This window comes from Zeugodacus cucurbitae, chromosome 5 (genome assembly GCF_028554725.1).
Source record: "Zeugodacus cucurbitae isolate PBARC_wt_2022May chromosome 5, idZeuCucr1.2, whole genome shotgun sequence".
Classification (NCBI taxonomy): Eukaryota; Metazoa; Arthropoda; class Insecta; order Diptera; family Tephritidae; genus Zeugodacus; species Zeugodacus cucurbitae.
Genome location: NC_071670.1, coordinates 58,268,831 through 58,284,467, shown reverse-complemented (window position 1 = coordinate 58,284,467; position 15,637 = coordinate 58,268,831). Strand labels below are relative to the sequence as shown.

At 37.4% G+C, this 15,637-nt stretch overlaps 4 protein-coding genes across 4 annotated transcripts; 3 read left to right on the top strand and 1 right to left on the bottom strand.

Annotated features, from left to right (window-relative positions):
- The first annotated feature begins 634 nt into the window (after nucleotides 1-634).
- Nucleotides 635-5,472, top strand: Pgd_1 (6-phosphogluconate dehydrogenase, decarboxylating). The gene is made up of 5 exons (XM_011180711.3): nucleotides 635-857; nucleotides 1,250-1,358; nucleotides 1,442-1,556; nucleotides 4,011-4,881; nucleotides 4,950-5,472. Exons 1-5 carry the CDS (start codon nucleotides 850-852, stop codon nucleotides 5,290-5,292), a joined length of 1,446 nt encoding a protein of 481 aa, XP_011179013.1. The 5' UTR covers nucleotides 635-849; the 3' UTR covers nucleotides 5,293-5,472.
- Nucleotides 5,405-7,045, bottom strand: LOC105210002 (protein bcn92). The gene is made up of 3 exons (XM_011180712.3): nucleotides 6,816-7,045; nucleotides 6,612-6,732; nucleotides 5,405-5,763 (listed from the first exon to the last, which is right to left on the bottom strand). Exons 1-3 carry the CDS (start codon nucleotides 6,893-6,895, stop codon nucleotides 5,686-5,688), a joined length of 279 nt encoding a protein of 92 aa, XP_011179014.1. The 5' UTR covers nucleotides 6,896-7,045; the 3' UTR covers nucleotides 5,405-5,685.
- Nucleotides 7,046-7,533: 488 nt separating this feature from the next.
- Rundc1_0 (RUN domain-containing protein 1) lies at nucleotides 7,534-11,659 on the top strand. Its single transcript, XM_011180714.3, has 4 exons — nucleotides 7,534-8,642; nucleotides 8,707-9,452; nucleotides 10,028-10,888; nucleotides 11,105-11,659. Exons 1-4 carry the CDS (start codon nucleotides 7,737-7,739, stop codon nucleotides 11,292-11,294), a joined length of 2,703 nt encoding a protein of 900 aa, XP_011179016.2. The 5' UTR covers nucleotides 7,534-7,736; the 3' UTR covers nucleotides 11,295-11,659.
- Nucleotides 11,660-13,388: 1,729 nt separating this feature from the next.
- On the top strand, nucleotides 13,389-15,617 carry LOC128922018 (nematocyst expressed protein 4-like). The gene is made up of 4 exons (XM_054231277.1): nucleotides 13,389-13,730; nucleotides 13,790-14,808; nucleotides 14,864-15,340; nucleotides 15,404-15,617. The coding sequence occupies exons 2-4, from the start codon at nucleotides 14,776-14,778 to the stop codon at nucleotides 15,608-15,610; spliced, it is 717 nt and encodes a 238-aa protein (XP_054087252.1). The 5' UTR covers nucleotides 13,389-13,730; nucleotides 13,790-14,775; the 3' UTR covers nucleotides 15,611-15,617.
- The last annotated feature ends 20 nt before the right edge of the window (nucleotides 15,618-15,637 follow it).

Sequence of the window (15,637 nt, the reverse complement as noted above, 5' to 3'; positions counted from 1 at the left end):
GTTATTAATTTATGTACTATATGTTAAATAACAGCTATTAAAAAGGCCAACTCCGAAAAAAATATGGCCTCACGGAAAACCACACACCCGTTAGTTGAACTTCAGAATAATCTATCAATAAAATTTAATTGAAATCGAAATTAATTGATTTCTTCTCTTAAATAAACTCTCACTTAGTTATCTTTTGAGTACAACGAGCTTTACAGAACAATACTAACTTCTCTATGTTATAAGAATAAATTAAATGCCTCTCAAGTGACCTCTAAACTTATAAAGTAAACAAAAACTGTTCACAACTAATGCATTCAGTTCAAAGACTTTGAAGTTTTTGTTTTTGTAAGCTATTCCAAAGCTATACAAGAATTATTTGACTGCTTTTCTTGTATAAAATAATTTAAAATTTTAATTAATTTACATTAAATTTAAATTAAAATACAAAATTCTACTAAATTCGTTTATATGCTTTTTGGGGCCAAAAGCACAGCCGAACACCGAACACGTAAAAGCACAATCCCCCCTTCAAAAAAAAAGCTCCACATTATCGCTGTCACCTTTTAGTTTCCTCTTTCATTATAGCATGCTTTTGAGTACACAACTTTTGCCGGCTGCCATGCTCGTATGACTTTTCAACCGATTTCAATGTTCAGTAATCGCGCGATTGCCAACAAGTACGGTACGCCAACGAAGCGTGAAAGCGGTGATTATCTAAAAAATAAGCGATTTGCTAGTGAGTGTATAAACGCTGCGGAAAAAAACGCTATAGTGATCGAAAAAGCTGTGGAGTATATTAAACGCATATTTTAGAAGCTGTATAGTAGTGAATAACAAATACAACAACAAGCAATAAACATGTCAGCGTAAGTAAATGAGTATATAGCGAAGCAATCGCACGTTTTTCAAGTGAAATGTACACATTTTTATATATGTACATATATATATATGTATATGTATGTATGAAGATGTATATGTATGTGTGTATATTTGTTCCTATTTATTACTACAAAGTGCAGCTCACGCCATAACTAAAGCTTAGCAGTGTAACTGAGGCGCTTTACAAATTTTACAATGGCAAATTATATAGAAAATCGAAAAGGGAAATCTTTGCAAAAATGTTCACACATACATATGTACATACATACATATATAGAAGGTTAGATATATATTTATTTTACTTTATCCACATTTTATTGTTGTTTTTTTATTTTTTATTTTTTAACATTTCTGTACCACCACAATTTGTCTCTTACAGTAAAGCAGATATTGCCTTGATCGGTTTGGCCGTTATGGGTCAGAATCTCATCTTGAACATGAATGACAATGGTTTCGTCGTTTGCGCCTACAATCGCACCGTCGAGAAGGTGAGTGAGAGTACACAGCGTTCACCGAGTAAACTCTAACTAACTTGACTTTGCTTTCACATTTCATTTACGCCACGGTCTAGGTCAATCAGTTTCTGCAGAACGAGGCCAAGGGTACAAATGTGATCGGCGCCACTTCGTTGCAGGATATGGTCAATAAATTGAAGTTGCCACGTAAAGTTATGCTTTTAGTCAAGGGTAAGTTCCAGTATATATGGCAATGTCACTGTCAATGTCGTACAGATAAATACAAAAACACACACACACATATATATATATATATTTCTCCATACGAGCTCATTTGCGCACTCTTATGAACCGGTAATCACTTCAAACGCTTGAATCACGTACAAGTACACACATACATACATACACACTGACTGTTACAACAAAAGTGCTTGGCACTATCACTTCGCTTGCGATTGTTTTAGCAAATTATTACCTTGATCGGCTGCAAATGTAGCGTCATGATTGCGTCACGAGTAGAGAGCATGGCGTGCGGTGTGCAGGGCCAAGTGAATGTGAGGTGATTTGCAAAATGCACACACACACATACACTCATGCATATATATTTAAGCACGCTTCAAAAACAGAAAAAAAGAAAACACGCCAGCAATGACAGCTGTTTGCTCCACAGCATTCAAAAAGTTGAGGGGGCAAGAAGTCACCTCATCAGCTGTTGACTTTAAAGTTGGAGACAATTTAAAAGCAATTTTTTCTAAATTGTGAAATTAAATTGAAAAAAAAAAAACATTTTTTTTTTAATTTTTGCTAAAAATACATTTGTAGTGGGTCACTTCCCCTATCGATTATGATTTCTTATCTAGCTAGTCACACGTAAGGCGCATGCGCTTCGGCTGTGCTGTTATCAATTTCGAAATTTTGCTTCAAAAAATCTAACATTTCAAGGACATTTGCTTATCTCTGCGAAATTAATGAGTCATAATTAAGCGGTTAGAGATTTTTGAGAGACTAACGGTTAGAAACCGAGAAAGATAATCTGTGGTTAAATGAAAGAAGCCAAGATTTTAAATATTTTGGAAATACCTGTAAGAAATGTTGCCTAATTATGGGAGTCTTCAAATGCATGTTATGAGTATCAGTTCATAATGTCAGACGGGTTTCCCCTTGTTGTTGTAGTAACGATTGCCAGCCGGAAAGGAAAGCATACATCTACTTGTCGTCGAGGTCATCTAACGGGAGGCCCAGGAAACGGGTTTCCCCTGCCTAGCATTCGACTTAGGTTAACACATTTAAGTTCAAGGGGTAGATCTCCGCAACTGCTGAGAAACTCACATGGACAGTTTCGACTAACTTTTGTGGCACCCAAATACTTCTAACGGATCGGGTTTTCCGATTCACGATTTGACAAAGCGTTTGTATTCGATCACAAAGTTCTTAAGTCGGCTAATGTCGATTCCAGTCACTTCGTTAGGTTCGCAGAAGGTGTGCCTACCGAAATGTTTTTAACTTAATCTGATGAATGCTTAAAATTGAAGGAGGAAGTGCTTGGATAATTTCTCTTCGCCTTCGACACCAATGATTGCGGCGAGACGATCCTTTTTAAGAGAAAGCTGCTGAAAGGACCGTTTTCGGTTCACCGCGGGTCAGAAAGACCTCACAACGTTAATGTTACTGTTTGTTGTCAAGCGTTTCGTGAGCTCATGCGAAGACCTCTTTCGCAAGTGGTCCAAGTACTACCCACTTCCACTTCGATGTCAATGTTACTAGGGTACCCTCTCTTGTAAGCTGCTCGCAGTTTCCAGCGATGCCGCGGTGACCGGGTATCCACACAAGTCGAATAGCATAGTAGTTCGAAGCTACTGATAAGAATACGGTACCTAAGTTGCTCAAAAATCAAAAGGCCGATTTGTTATTGTGTTTTAGTCAAAGCCATCATTCCATCTGTCTCAGTTAATATAAATAAGCTGGTCCACAGTTGTGGTGGATAAATTCCATTCACCGAATGATTTCATGATGATGTTATTTGTAGGCTTTGGACTTACTAATGCCTCTGACACCTATCCGGTTCTGCAGCAACCGGTTTGGTCATTATTTGTCGAGATACTGCCAAATGAGATCACTCGAAGGTTTTCTAATTAATTTTATTGAAATTCATTTGTAGAAGAAAGTGATTCCTAAACAGTTCGTGTCCAATTAATTCATCTTATGCGATCTAGTAGAGATGTCTTCTGGTTCAGGATCGCAGGATAATACGGTAAAATTTCGAAGTTATATAATATATAAAAATATATATGATATACATATATGAAGAGTTGAGGATAAATTTTGTATGAACAACTTTGATAGCTGAAGTAAGCTAGCACCACAAATGGTGGGATGCTGAGCATGGACAGCTGAGAAAGCAAAATCGTTAACCGAAAGTACTTGATGTTCTGAATACCGTTTCAAAGCCAGTCGGGTCTATGTAACAGAAACGGACCTGGATTTGAAATGACACAAGGACACTCAGTTCAACAGTATTCCCTAAATTTATTTGGGGAGCGTATCTAAAATGACCCTTGATCAAATTTGACTTCTCACACACACAAAAAATTTCACTGGTTATATGTACATAAATTCACGATCAAACACTAGAATGCATATAAACTTAAATTTTATTAAAACATTGTTCTCTATTATTTTCGGCAGCCGGCAGCGCTGTAGATGACTTCATCAAACAATTGGTGCCACTACTATCGCCCGGCGATGTCATCATCGACGGTGGCAACTCCGAATACCAGGATACCGCACGTCGTTGCGAAGAATTGCGCGCCAAACAAATTTTGTATGTTGGTTCAGGAGTGAGTGGCGGTGAAGAAGGTGCACGTCATGGACCATCACTCATGCCCGGCGGTCACCCAGAAGCATGGCCACTCATTCAACCCATTTTCCAGTCGATTTGCGCCAAATCAAACAACGAACCCTGCTGTGAGTGGGTCGGCGAAGGCGGTGCTGGACACTTCGTCAAAATGGTACACAACGGTATCGAGTACGGTGACATGCAATTGATTTGCGAAGCGTATCAAATTATGAAAGCGCTTGGTCTTTCACAAGCCGAGATGGCGGCCGAGTTCGAGAAGTGGAACAGTGAAGAGTTGGATTCCTTCCTCATCGAAATCACACGCGACATACTCAACTATCAGGATGAACGTGGTTACTTGTTGGAACGCATACGTGATACAGCTGGACAGAAGGGTACGGGCAAGTGGACTGCCATCGCTGCGCTGCAATACGGTGTACCTGTAACGCTAATCGGTGAGGCTGTCTTCGCACGTTGTCTATCCGCCTTGAAGGACGAACGTGTGGCAGCCAGCAAGCAGTTGAGTGGACCTGGCGTTAGTGCTAAAGTTGAGGATCTACCCAAATTCTTGAACCACATTAAACACGCGTTATACTGCTCCAAAATCGTTTCCTATGCGCAAGGCTTCATGTTGATGCGTGAGGCTGCCAAGGATAATAACTGGAACTTGAATTACGGTGGCATTGCGCTTATGTGGCGCGGTGGTTGCATCATACGCAGGTGAGTCGGCTGCACGAGCAATTATGTAATGTAGAAACGCTCAAACTTATATGCCACTTTCCCTACAGTGTCTTCTTGGGTAATATCAAGGATGCCTACACACGCAACCCACAACTCTCCAATCTGCTGTTGGATGACTTCTTCAAGAAAGCTATCGAAGTTGGTCAAAACTCTTGGCGTCAAGTTGTCGCCAACGCCTTCCTCTGGGGCATCCCCGTACCAGCGCTCTCGACTGCGCTCTCATTCTACGACGGCTATCGCACTGAAAAATTACCCGCCAACTTGTTGCAAGCGCAACGTGATTACTTCGGCGCACACACCTATGAACTCTTGGGTGCTGAGGGTAAATTCGTGCACACCAATTGGACCGGCACCGGTGGCAATGTCTCCGCCAGTACATACCAGGCGTAAGGTATATGCCACAAAATGCCGAGATACTAGTTTTCGAAAAGGCATTCCGATTACTTAGAAAATAATTAGCAATTAATTGTGTAATTACTTTAAATACATATACATGTATGAAAGCATGTATATAAATGGTGTAAATAAAACAAAAAAATAGCACGCAAGTGTGTATTAAATGAAAAAATACTTATCATTAAAATTTTGTTTTTTTTTTATTTCAACTTTTATTTTTATTTATTTTCTTCTTTCAAATCTCAAATTTAAATCTCCTAACCTAAATGCAGTAACTGCGATATAAACAATATAATTGTCAAAGTATTGCTAATTATCATATGATGTAGCGAATATAACAAGTTGCAATAGTATTTAGGGCATTCAAAAACATTCCAGCTTCAACATTCATTTTGAGCGGCGTAGTGCCTTCTTAGGTTGTTCAATAACAAGTTTTTCGGCTGAGTATAAGTGTCCAATGATAACCTGCAAGATATGGTTGATGATAAGTCATATGTTTATCAATAAGAAAATAAATAAAATTTAGTACATACACACACATATACATGCATATGTACAATTTAATATTTATAACGTGTAACTTTAAGAATTTCATAATTTTCTAAGATAATTGCGAGTGATGATAAATACTGTAATGAAGTATTTAAATATGTAATGATATATTGTTTCTACTTTACATATGAATAAGCTATGGTTTTATTTACATACTTTACAGGCATTAAACACGTTCATAATATATATATATATATATATATATATGTGTGGAAACAAACAGAACGTGTATATTAGTAAATATTCTTACGATCAATTGACCACTGCGATACTATGAAATATAATACTTAAATATTATTTTATACCAGCCGCTGAACTTGGCATACAAGACACTTTATTTAGTGCAAAAACAATGGTATTATTATTTCACAATTAATATAATTTTTTTAAGGAGAACATTCATAATTTTCACACAGCTAAATACACATATGAAGGAGAAGCACTGTTTTGGAAGTTCTTCAAAAAATCAAACGAAGAATTACATAGCTTAATACACAATTGAAAAGAAGCGCTGTTTTAAAAGTTCTCCTCAAAAAAGCATACAAATGACCACACATATATTATATTTTTTATTTGCTTTTGTGTGCAATTGAACTTTTGTGTTTCACATTGTTGAACTTTGTATAATATTGTATATAACTGCCACATTTCTTAATAACAATGCACAGTGTAACCTCAAATCTTGCTTGTTTTTCTTCAAACACATAGCTTTTAAAAAACATTTTAGTAATTGAACTGAATAGCAAAATCAATTTACTAACCTGCCGCCGCACCAGCTCCAGATTTTGTTTAGCTTCTGCCAGTTTTTGATCGATGACCGCAAAATCATTAATACTTTTATTCTCACGGAATGTGTCGCGTATCTTACGTCCGGCAAACATTCTAAAAAATACAACTTTTTATTATGAAAATTAAGTTTTATAACAGGCCTACAAGCTCTATTGGTTATGTCCAATTATGCTTACCTGAAATTGTAGGCAGGAATTTTCTCAGCCTCACGCAATAGTAGGCGATACATCGAGATTACTTGCCGTCTTGTTGACATTTTCGTTACTTTCAGTCAAAGTAAATTATTTTATATTTCTGCCGGTCAGTAAAACACCAAGTTCACGAAATTAAAATAAATACACGAATTGGCGCAAACGCATTAAAATCATAAAATTGTAGCAGCTGTTGGCGTACAGCAGTGGAATGACGAAATGTCAGAAACATATGCTGATAAAGAGCTGAAACAGCTGATTGTCATTTGAAGCTATTACAATTGCATGTGTAGTGTGCTATTACAAACGCATCTTTTGTTAGAGAAAATTGTTTTAAATTCTTTTTTATTAAATTTTGAGAAAAAGTGTGTGAAATATGGAAAAGAATCGTATCCGAGAGTAAAAGTAAATATTTAGAACTTGTTTTATCAGATAAATTAATGCTTGGAAAATTAATAATATACATAATTTATTTTTTTCAAATATAAGTCATCAGAATCAAATTTTGAACAATAACAATTAATACTTTTAACACAATTATAGTTTTATCTATTCAGAACTGATTTTTATATAATAATTTTGCCCATCCCTCAAACAATCTATTATTTTTTCTGAATTTTCCAAAAACCCATCGCAGCAGGCAACACCATTTCGATTTCCGTTTTTCTATTACAATATACCGTAATCAGTGTCACAAAACTGCACCATATGTCTTCGTAGTACATTCGTAGTTTTTCTCCGAATACTTGTTGTGTGTGGACGTTGTGCTAATTGAATAAAATTGATTTTTTCTCTAGGCATTTTTGCTTCTAGAAATGTGGCAAATTATTTACAGCGAATATTTAAAGAACATGTTAACATACTCCATGCATATATAGTGTATAAAGTGTGTGTATTTAAAACTCAATGAAAATGAATAGCATACGGGGTGAAGAACAGATGGAAGAAAAGTTCGATCAGGACGACTTCAGCCTTTTCGCCAAATCCACTGTGGCAGACAACAAAGAAAACAATGTTTGTGCAATTGCACTTGTGGAGGTGGCAAATAAGCACACAGACGTGGGGGATGATACGGGGGACGAAGGTCAACAACTTGACGAGGATGAAACGATTTTTCTTGAGCGTCGTTGCAATAGTCAATGTAGCGAAAGCAATGCAGCTGTTGAGACACGCGTGGAGGCAAGCTTACCCTACACAGCCACCTCCACACTTTCACCAAGCTACACAGAAACAACCCCATATGCTGCACACCAAACGGCAACTTATGAGTGTATGGGTAGTCAACTAGATGGGGAGGCAGTGGAGGAGGAAGAAGAAGCAGTAGCAGTGGTAACAGTCAAAAATAGCATAGGGAAATCAACGCGACACGATGACACACAGAATAGCGAGCTGCAATTGTACGCGGAATGCAAGGAAGCGAATGGCATTTTCAATGACGAGTCACTACTGACAGCGGAACATTTCGATCAGATGTCACCACATCCGCTTAGCGAGCGTTGGTCACCGTTAGGCGCGAATTACGATGATGCAATGAGTCCGACATCGGAGCTGCTTAGTCCCGAATCAGAATTGGAACTATTGAGTTCGGATAGTCAGGATAAGCAGGAAATGTTGCGCGGTGATAACAACGATTTGGGGCGTCTAAGAAGCATGGAAGAGGAACAGGAACTGTTAACCACTTCCTTAATGGCATTGACGTCACATTTCGCACATGTACAATTGCGCGTGCGACAAATTGTGGAGGCGCCGTCACATGAGCGTGATCAATTACTCAAGGATTTGGAGGAGTTTGCGTTTCGTGGTATACCGGAAGTGAGTTTGCAATTAAATTTTGTTTTAAATAACCCGTGGTATTAAGAATTTTCATCTCTTGCAGCCCATTGTACCTGCCGCAGTAGGTAACCCGCATACCGACTCAAATGACTCAAATGAAACACAGCCAGACGATGAAGCGGTGCGTCAACGTCAATTCGAGCTAATCGAACATCTGAAATCCCAATTAAGTGAACTGGAGAAATTGGCGTATGAATCGGGTGCGCCCGTCTTGCCACAACACATATTACTCGAGAAACAGAAGATAATCATTGACGAGCTGAAGAATAAACTGAATTTGCAAGTGGACGAACGCGATCTACCCGAGCTGAGTTCTGAAGAGCTGAAGAACCATGTAGATAACGCTATTGGCGAGTTTGTTGGTCCACTGCGTATGAAAGAACAATTAGTGGCGCAGTTGAAGACACAAATAACCGATCTGGAACGTTTCATCGCCTTTTTGCAATGCGATACAGTGGACTCGAAAATGAAGACGCTCAACGGTAATGAGAAATTGTATGAACCCTACAATAGTTATGCTGCCAAGAAGAAAGGTGAAAAGGTACGCAAGAAACAAATGCCACCGCTGCAGGAGGCTGCTGAACAGGATACTCTCAACACAATGCATCCGAATACAAGTCGCAATGCCGCACAACAAGGCAGTGGTGAGACTTTAAACAGTAAGGCGCACAGCTTGTTAGATAAAGCTTCACTGTTGATGCAAATGTTCGCCACGACACATTTCGGCGCCAAAGCAGATCAGTTTCAGAAGAACGCGATGAAGAAGACATCGAAAGGCAATCATTGGGGGTGAGTAAACTGAGAATAAGAATGTATCGGGATAAGCTTGTCTGACTCAAATGACATCTGGGGATCGTACACCTTTATTGTAGTCCTTCCGAACTTCTAACTGTGCATAACAAAGCATATCTTTGAATCAGCATCATCACTGAAATAATGTTAGTTTTGGCATCCCACTTGGAAGTACTCTCCTCATGCGCCATGTTGGACAAAATTGTGCACTCGATAGTCGGTTCTATGAACCCGTAACGGCCTTTAGTCCCGATGTGGTTGAAGACTGTTACTTCGACAACAAACCCATAATAAACATTCTTTTTGTTTATCTTGTCCGATAAGCCGACTTTTGCTAGACTCGAAAGAAAGATACTGAGGAAGGTCTTGGAAATCGAGTAAAATTAAAAGATAAATTCTTTTATTATGCCAGTTTCTCCATTCAAAAGAACCTCCGACTACTTTCCGAAAGTAGTCCTCTAAATAACATAATTTATACGGGTTTCTTGGGCCCGAGGATGCATTTGAAAATACTTTCTCTAAATTATTTATGAGATATACAGTTTTTAAACACAAATTCCCCCAATTTTCAGAGACTTGCGCGCACAACTGGAGGTCGACATACAGGAGGTGGCATCTCTGGCAGCCACACTAAGTTTCGATCGTGAGAAATTGGCCAACATGAAGCGAGCGCTGAAGAACACCAACCGCAATGCCAATACAACACTGGCGGTAAGCGCACAAAACGGCGCAATAACGGTACCACCACGTGCGCGCACACTAACAGCAAATGGCAAAGCGCTCAAAGCGTACATCGTCTCATCCGATTCGGACGAGGACACATACGATTGCTATGCCTGGGAACGTAACCATTGCCGCCGGACGCACAAGCGTGGTGACTCCATCATAACGATCAGCAAAGAGCTAACCACGGCGGTGCGCAAGAACTTCTGCATGACACTGCTGCGGCTCATACAGCATGGATTGCGCGTGGAAACGGAATCGGCCACTTCCAGCCTCATTGTACCGTTCATGCGTTGCCTTAATCCGTCCCCGGTGTTTGCCGCCGAACAGGGTTATCGCGGCCGGGATGCGTCGAGCACCACGTCCTCCTACGTTTCGTCGGCCTTCTCTTCCACCTACAATGCCAATTACACGGAAAACGATTGCGAAGACGAAGCGAACACCGGCGGCTTCTTCGGCAGTGGCGGCAGTCGTGCCATGCACGCGTGGGAACTCATTTTGGAGTATTACTATCTAAAGAATGGCGATGAATTCAATAATACGCCAGCGCGTAAGCTCTCACAGAGCTTCAATTTGAATATTATCGATGCGCAAACGGTGACGGCGAAACAGAGTTTCCTCAGCGCAGTGGGCATGATCATCGCCATGCATCGGCCGTATAAACGCAGCTACAATGCACACTTCAAGGCGTTCATTTGTGCGGGTCTCAAGTGAGTGTGATAGTGTTTAGTGTTTGGAGTTTTTAAAAAAAATTTAAAACATGTTTTTTTAAATTTTTTTTCATTATTTCAAAAAAAAATTTTTCATTTTCCTTTTTTTCATTTTCTCATTTTTTTTTCATAAAAAAAAATATTTTTTATTTTTTCAAAAATATTTGTTTTGGAATTTTTGGAAATTTTTAAAAATATTTTTTTTGAATTTTTTAGCTGCCATCAGTTGGTTGAGTGGTTAAATTTGATATTCAGCTGCAACGATTTGGTGGACACATACTACACACCCAACAGTTATGTCGCACGCACTGGTTTTCGTGACTCGTTGCGCTCCATCGACGCGCTGACCAAATATGATTTCGATTTGCCCGTAGATTTGGCTATACGACATTTCAGAAACCTTTAAAATTAACAACAAATCCATATATATACCGTTATGTGAACAAAGTATGTGTGTATGACATCCATTTGGCAATTATTTTCATATCCTAACATTAAATTACAAAAAAAAAAAAGAAAAAATGTACTTAAATATTATTGCAGTACTAATCGAATTTCTTCCAAATTAGTAAGCGCATTTATTGATGTGTTGCTCAAGTATTCATGAAGTTCGAATATTTGTGTATGTCCGTGTGTAATTTATGGTTTGTTGAATGTTGAAATGTAACAATGAAACTCTAGTCCATTTTATTCTAGTCTAATGGCACTCTAATCGTACATTTAACTATATGTTAACTACTGTGTATCTAACTATTTGATAACTAAATAATGTCTAAGTAGTGCTTTTATAAATACTATGCTATGCTAACATACCAAATACCAAATTCAGTTAACCATATAAATAAGATAGTACCAGCACTCTGTAGTGTTTATGCGAGATTCACTTAGTCTTTAGTTGAAACTATGAATTTAATTTATTTTAATTATTTGAAATGAGTCAATAAACTGACTTAAGGACCTAATTCTTTATTTCTAATTTATTGTACCAGTCTTCTTGGTTTATACCAATTGCTTGTTCTATTCGCCACACGCTGAGTTTGGTCGAATCGCCTTTCCTTTGACGCAGATAATTCTATTTCTTAATTTTTTAACCTCTTCAATTTTCATTTCCATTCAAAAGTGTTTCTTTTAGCACAATTTTATTTTCGAAATAATTTTGAGTCAAAATTTTGTTCGTTAAAGCTCAAGATCTGTGTTTTTGAACTAAATTATTTAAGTTTCTGAAGATTTTTTAAATCAAAAAAAAAAAAAATATTTTCAAAAACATTCATAATAATTTTAAGTATATAAAATTTATATAAAAAAATTTTAAAGTTTATTCTTTATTAAAATAATATTGTCCCCGTTGGATTTAATATTTTTGGTGTCAAATAATTTACAATTTTTACGTAATTATGAAAAAGTCTGTTAGTCCTTATATAAGAGTATATAAAAGCTCACCCAAAGTCTCTTTAATGATTAATTAATATGGTATATAAATATATAATACAGTACAGTTAAAACCCAAAACTAATAAACAAATATTAAATAACATAATTAACATAAATCTATATGCATGTCATAAATATTTAGATATACATATATATAGTAGTCTAAGTATACAAATAACAAGAACTTAATCGAATAAAGAAACTTAAATAACTGAAGATAAAGTAAAAAACATAAATGAGTATTATCATTTCAACAAGTAAGGAAGGATTAAATTCGGGTTTTTAATGACTCAAAGACACAGTTATCTGCAAACCCTTAAAATAAGTTAAAAATTTGAACTCCCGAAAAGCTCAAAATATAAATCTGGCCATATGGAATCCTATGTAATGTAAACAAATCCGACTTCATGTATTCCTCAAAAAAATAAAAACAATTCTGACATCAAGTGAGTCCATAATATGTGAGCAAACCTTACCTCACGCCACAATGTCAACAAACCTGAACTGAAAACAAATCGGCCTTACGCAGCTCTTAAAAATATAAATAAACCGCACGAAAAAAAAATAAAACAAAAGGTCATTAACCTCATCCAACATGTAAACAAACCACTGCCAAAAGTCATATACATCGACTAAAATATAAACAAACCCTATTAAAGGTACATGACCCCTACCAAAATGTAAATTAACCCAAAGTTCATAGACTTCAACCAAAAGGTAAACGAACTTTGGCCAAAGGTCATTTACCACGACCGAAATGTAAACACCAAACAAAATGTTAATAAACTTAGCCAAAGGCCCATGGTCTCGCACAAATGTAAACAAATCCCAAAGGACAATGACCTCAACCAAAATGGAAAAAAATCCCTGTTAGTAGTCATTGATCTCGGCCAATATGTAGGCACGGACCATTGCCCCTAATAAAATGTAAACATACACCGCCCAAAGGTGACCTCGATCGAAACCATGACCGAGTTAAAGCTTTTTTTTTTAAACTATTTGAGATAGGACTTCTTTACATTTATTACTCATTTATACACATCTTAAGCTTTATAAATAAAAAAAAAAAAAATATTTTAGTTAAAAATGACAGAGATATAAGCGTGGCGTGGATAGATTTTTCTGGAGCACTCCTTGACGGTAATATGATTGACATTTCAATTTTTATCTGAAACAAGTAAAAACATAAATATTTTTCTTATAAAGTGATAAATTTTGAACAGAGTCACGTCGCCGTTTTTTTTCAAGTCAATCTTTTGAATAGTTTTTTAGTTATCATGTACACCGTCTCGAACAATGTGGTTTTGAGAAAAACGCCAAAAGAAAACGAAAAGCGCTCCCCATCGCGCTGACTTCTAATGATCATTACTTTCGTAATTTTTGAGACATTGTTTTCGGATCTCAAAATATTCGTTAGAATATAGAAATTTTTTAAATTAAGCAAAAATATAATTTTTTTTTTAAATTTCAGGCTGGCGTAGCCCCTCAACCGGCCGCAGCCCGAGCGTTGTCGTGATGAAATTAAATTTCGGGAGTTTTTCAGCAGTCAATCATGTTCATCGAACAATAATCCCAGTTTCTCATCTTCAAACTTTTCCAGCCGCCCAGGACGGTCATTCCCTTCAAATGGCTTGTAAGAATCAGTTCATTTTAGGTAGGAGAAAGCACCATAGATGATGTAAGTCCAATTGATAAATGAGAGTTTAGGCTTTTTAAATACTACTTGAAATTGAACACATAGCCAGTTAAAAAAAGATTTAAGGATTTGTCTCGGAGTTGCTTTAATACAATATGGTTTCAAAATCTGATCTGAGATTTGCCTCTTTTATTCTATTAAATATTCATTCAGAATACTCTGAGAGAGTCGGTAATTTATTGAAAAAAAAAAAACTTTTACATATTACCAACATATATAGGATTAAATTACGAAAAGAAAAATCTCTGTAAGATATGAAATTTTAAGTTAAAGTCAATCCCATAGTTCAGTTAACCATATTAGAGCTTTCTATATTAAAAATATTTACAAAAATCGAACTTGAAATTGTGCAAACGTGACTTTGCAAGTGAAATTATTAGAAAAAGACGGGCGTACAATATAAACAATTAAAGTAAAATCGTTAATATAATATCAATTAATATTGCAACAAAAACAATAAATAAATGCAACTCACTGTAACTTGCCACATGTTCACAATAATTAATTAGCAAATTAATTAAAAACCAAGCTTACATATACATATTTATACATAGTATATTGTCTGGATAGACTGTCAAATCATTCTGCGTTGCAAAAGTCACTTACTTTCTTGACTTACACCTCGCAGTTTTTTCTATGCAGACTGCAGATCCAATTTTAATGGAAGAAAGTGTATAAAGGCGATAGAAGCCAAGATTTCAATTTAGTTTCACAGTTTAATTGTAAATCGCAAGACGTTGAAAGTGAAACGAAGTAGTAAAATGTTTTTGATTCTCCAATTCGCAATTTGTGTGGTGACTACAAAAGTTTAAATATTTTATACACACCCTAATACTATACAATTTTTAGTTGCTGCTCTGCCATAATGCGTTGTGTTCAGCTAACCGTTATAAGCGCAGCATTTATGGTTTAGACTCTAACGGACCATATCTACCGGCGCCCTATGGACCTGTACCATTTGCACCATTCGGTTTGGGTTCACCGTTTGCGCAACCACCCTTCGCCTTGCCGTACAGTCCTTACGCACCGCCACCGTATGCCGCGCCGCATGGTTACCCCTTCCCACCGTTGTATCCACCGTATCCTTATCAAAATCCGATTTTTGCACCTCCACCACCACCACCGCTGCCACCACCCTTCCATCCACCTGTTGTAGCGCCTGCCGCACCGGTGGGTCCACCACCAGCGCCGATTATTGTGCCGGCCAAGACGGCTGCCGCATTGAGTATTGCCTCGATTATTCATGCATTCATTGCACGGAAATTCTATCCGCCCGTATTGCCGGTGCCCATTGCTAGACCCGTGCCATATCCGGTGCCTGAGAGGGTAAGTGTACGAGTGTTATTGTATTGATAATGAATTCTTTTTTTATATTTCATTTCTGTTTAGCTTCCATTATCTCCAAAATTTCCACGTTATGAAACCGTTACGCATCTGAGAGCAGTTCAAAATGGAGGAGACTCTGCTAAGAACCATATCGAAAGCTCGTGTGTTCAAAACATTCCACAGAGAGCATACGCAGATTCAATTTTCCGAGAGTCAACGACACCAACCGAAGCTCCTTGGCAACCAACACTGATTCCGATACGAGAGTAGGTTGGGAAATGAAAGTGGCTCAACATT

What these genes read in the sequence shown, in the direction of transcription:
- Pgd_1 (XM_011180711.3), top strand. An exon ending in ACAATCGCACCGTCGAGAAG is followed by an intron (nt 1,359 to 1,441) that starts GTGAGTGAGAGT and finishes GCCACGGTCTAG; the next exon opens with GTCAATCAGTTTCTGCAGAA. An exon ending in GGTGGTTGCATCATACGCAG is followed by an intron (nt 4,882 to 4,949) that starts GTGAGTCGGCTG and finishes CTTTCCCTACAG; the next exon opens with TGTCTTCTTGGGTAATATCA.
- LOC105210002 (XM_011180712.3), bottom strand. Translation starts at nt 6,895, where the DNA reads ATGTCAACAAGACGGCAAGTAATCTCGATGTATCGCCTACTATTGCGT. An exon ending in ATTCCTGCCTACAATTTCAG is followed by an intron (nt 6,733 to 6,815) that starts GTAAGCATAATT and finishes TGTATTTTTTAG; the next exon opens with AATGTTTGCCGGACGTAAGA. An exon ending in TGGAGCTGGTGCGGCGGCAG is followed by an intron (nt 5,764 to 6,611) that starts GTTAGTAAATTG and finishes CATATCTTGCAG; the next exon opens with GTTATCATTGGACACTTATA.
- Rundc1_0 (XM_011180714.3), top strand. Translation starts at nt 7,737, where the DNA reads ATGAAAATGAATAGCATACGGGGTGAAGAACAGATGGAAGAAAAGTTC. An exon ending in CGTTTCGTGGTATACCGGAA is followed by an intron (nt 8,643 to 8,706) that starts GTGAGTTTGCAA and finishes CATCTCTTGCAG; the next exon opens with CCCATTGTACCTGCCGCAGT. An exon ending in TCGAAAGGCAATCATTGGGG is followed by an intron (nt 9,453 to 10,027) that starts GTGAGTAAACTG and finishes CCCAATTTTCAG; the next exon opens with AGACTTGCGCGCACAACTGG.
- LOC128922018 (XM_054231277.1), top strand. Translation starts at nt 14,776, where the DNA reads ATGTTTTTGATTCTCCAATTCGCAATTTGTGTG. An exon ending in TCCAATTCGCAATTTGTGTG is followed by an intron (nt 14,809 to 14,863) that starts GTGACTACAAAA and finishes TACAATTTTTAG; the next exon opens with TTGCTGCTCTGCCATAATGC. An exon ending in CATATCCGGTGCCTGAGAGG is followed by an intron (nt 15,341 to 15,403) that starts GTAAGTGTACGA and finishes ATTTCTGTTTAG; the next exon opens with CTTCCATTATCTCCAAAATT.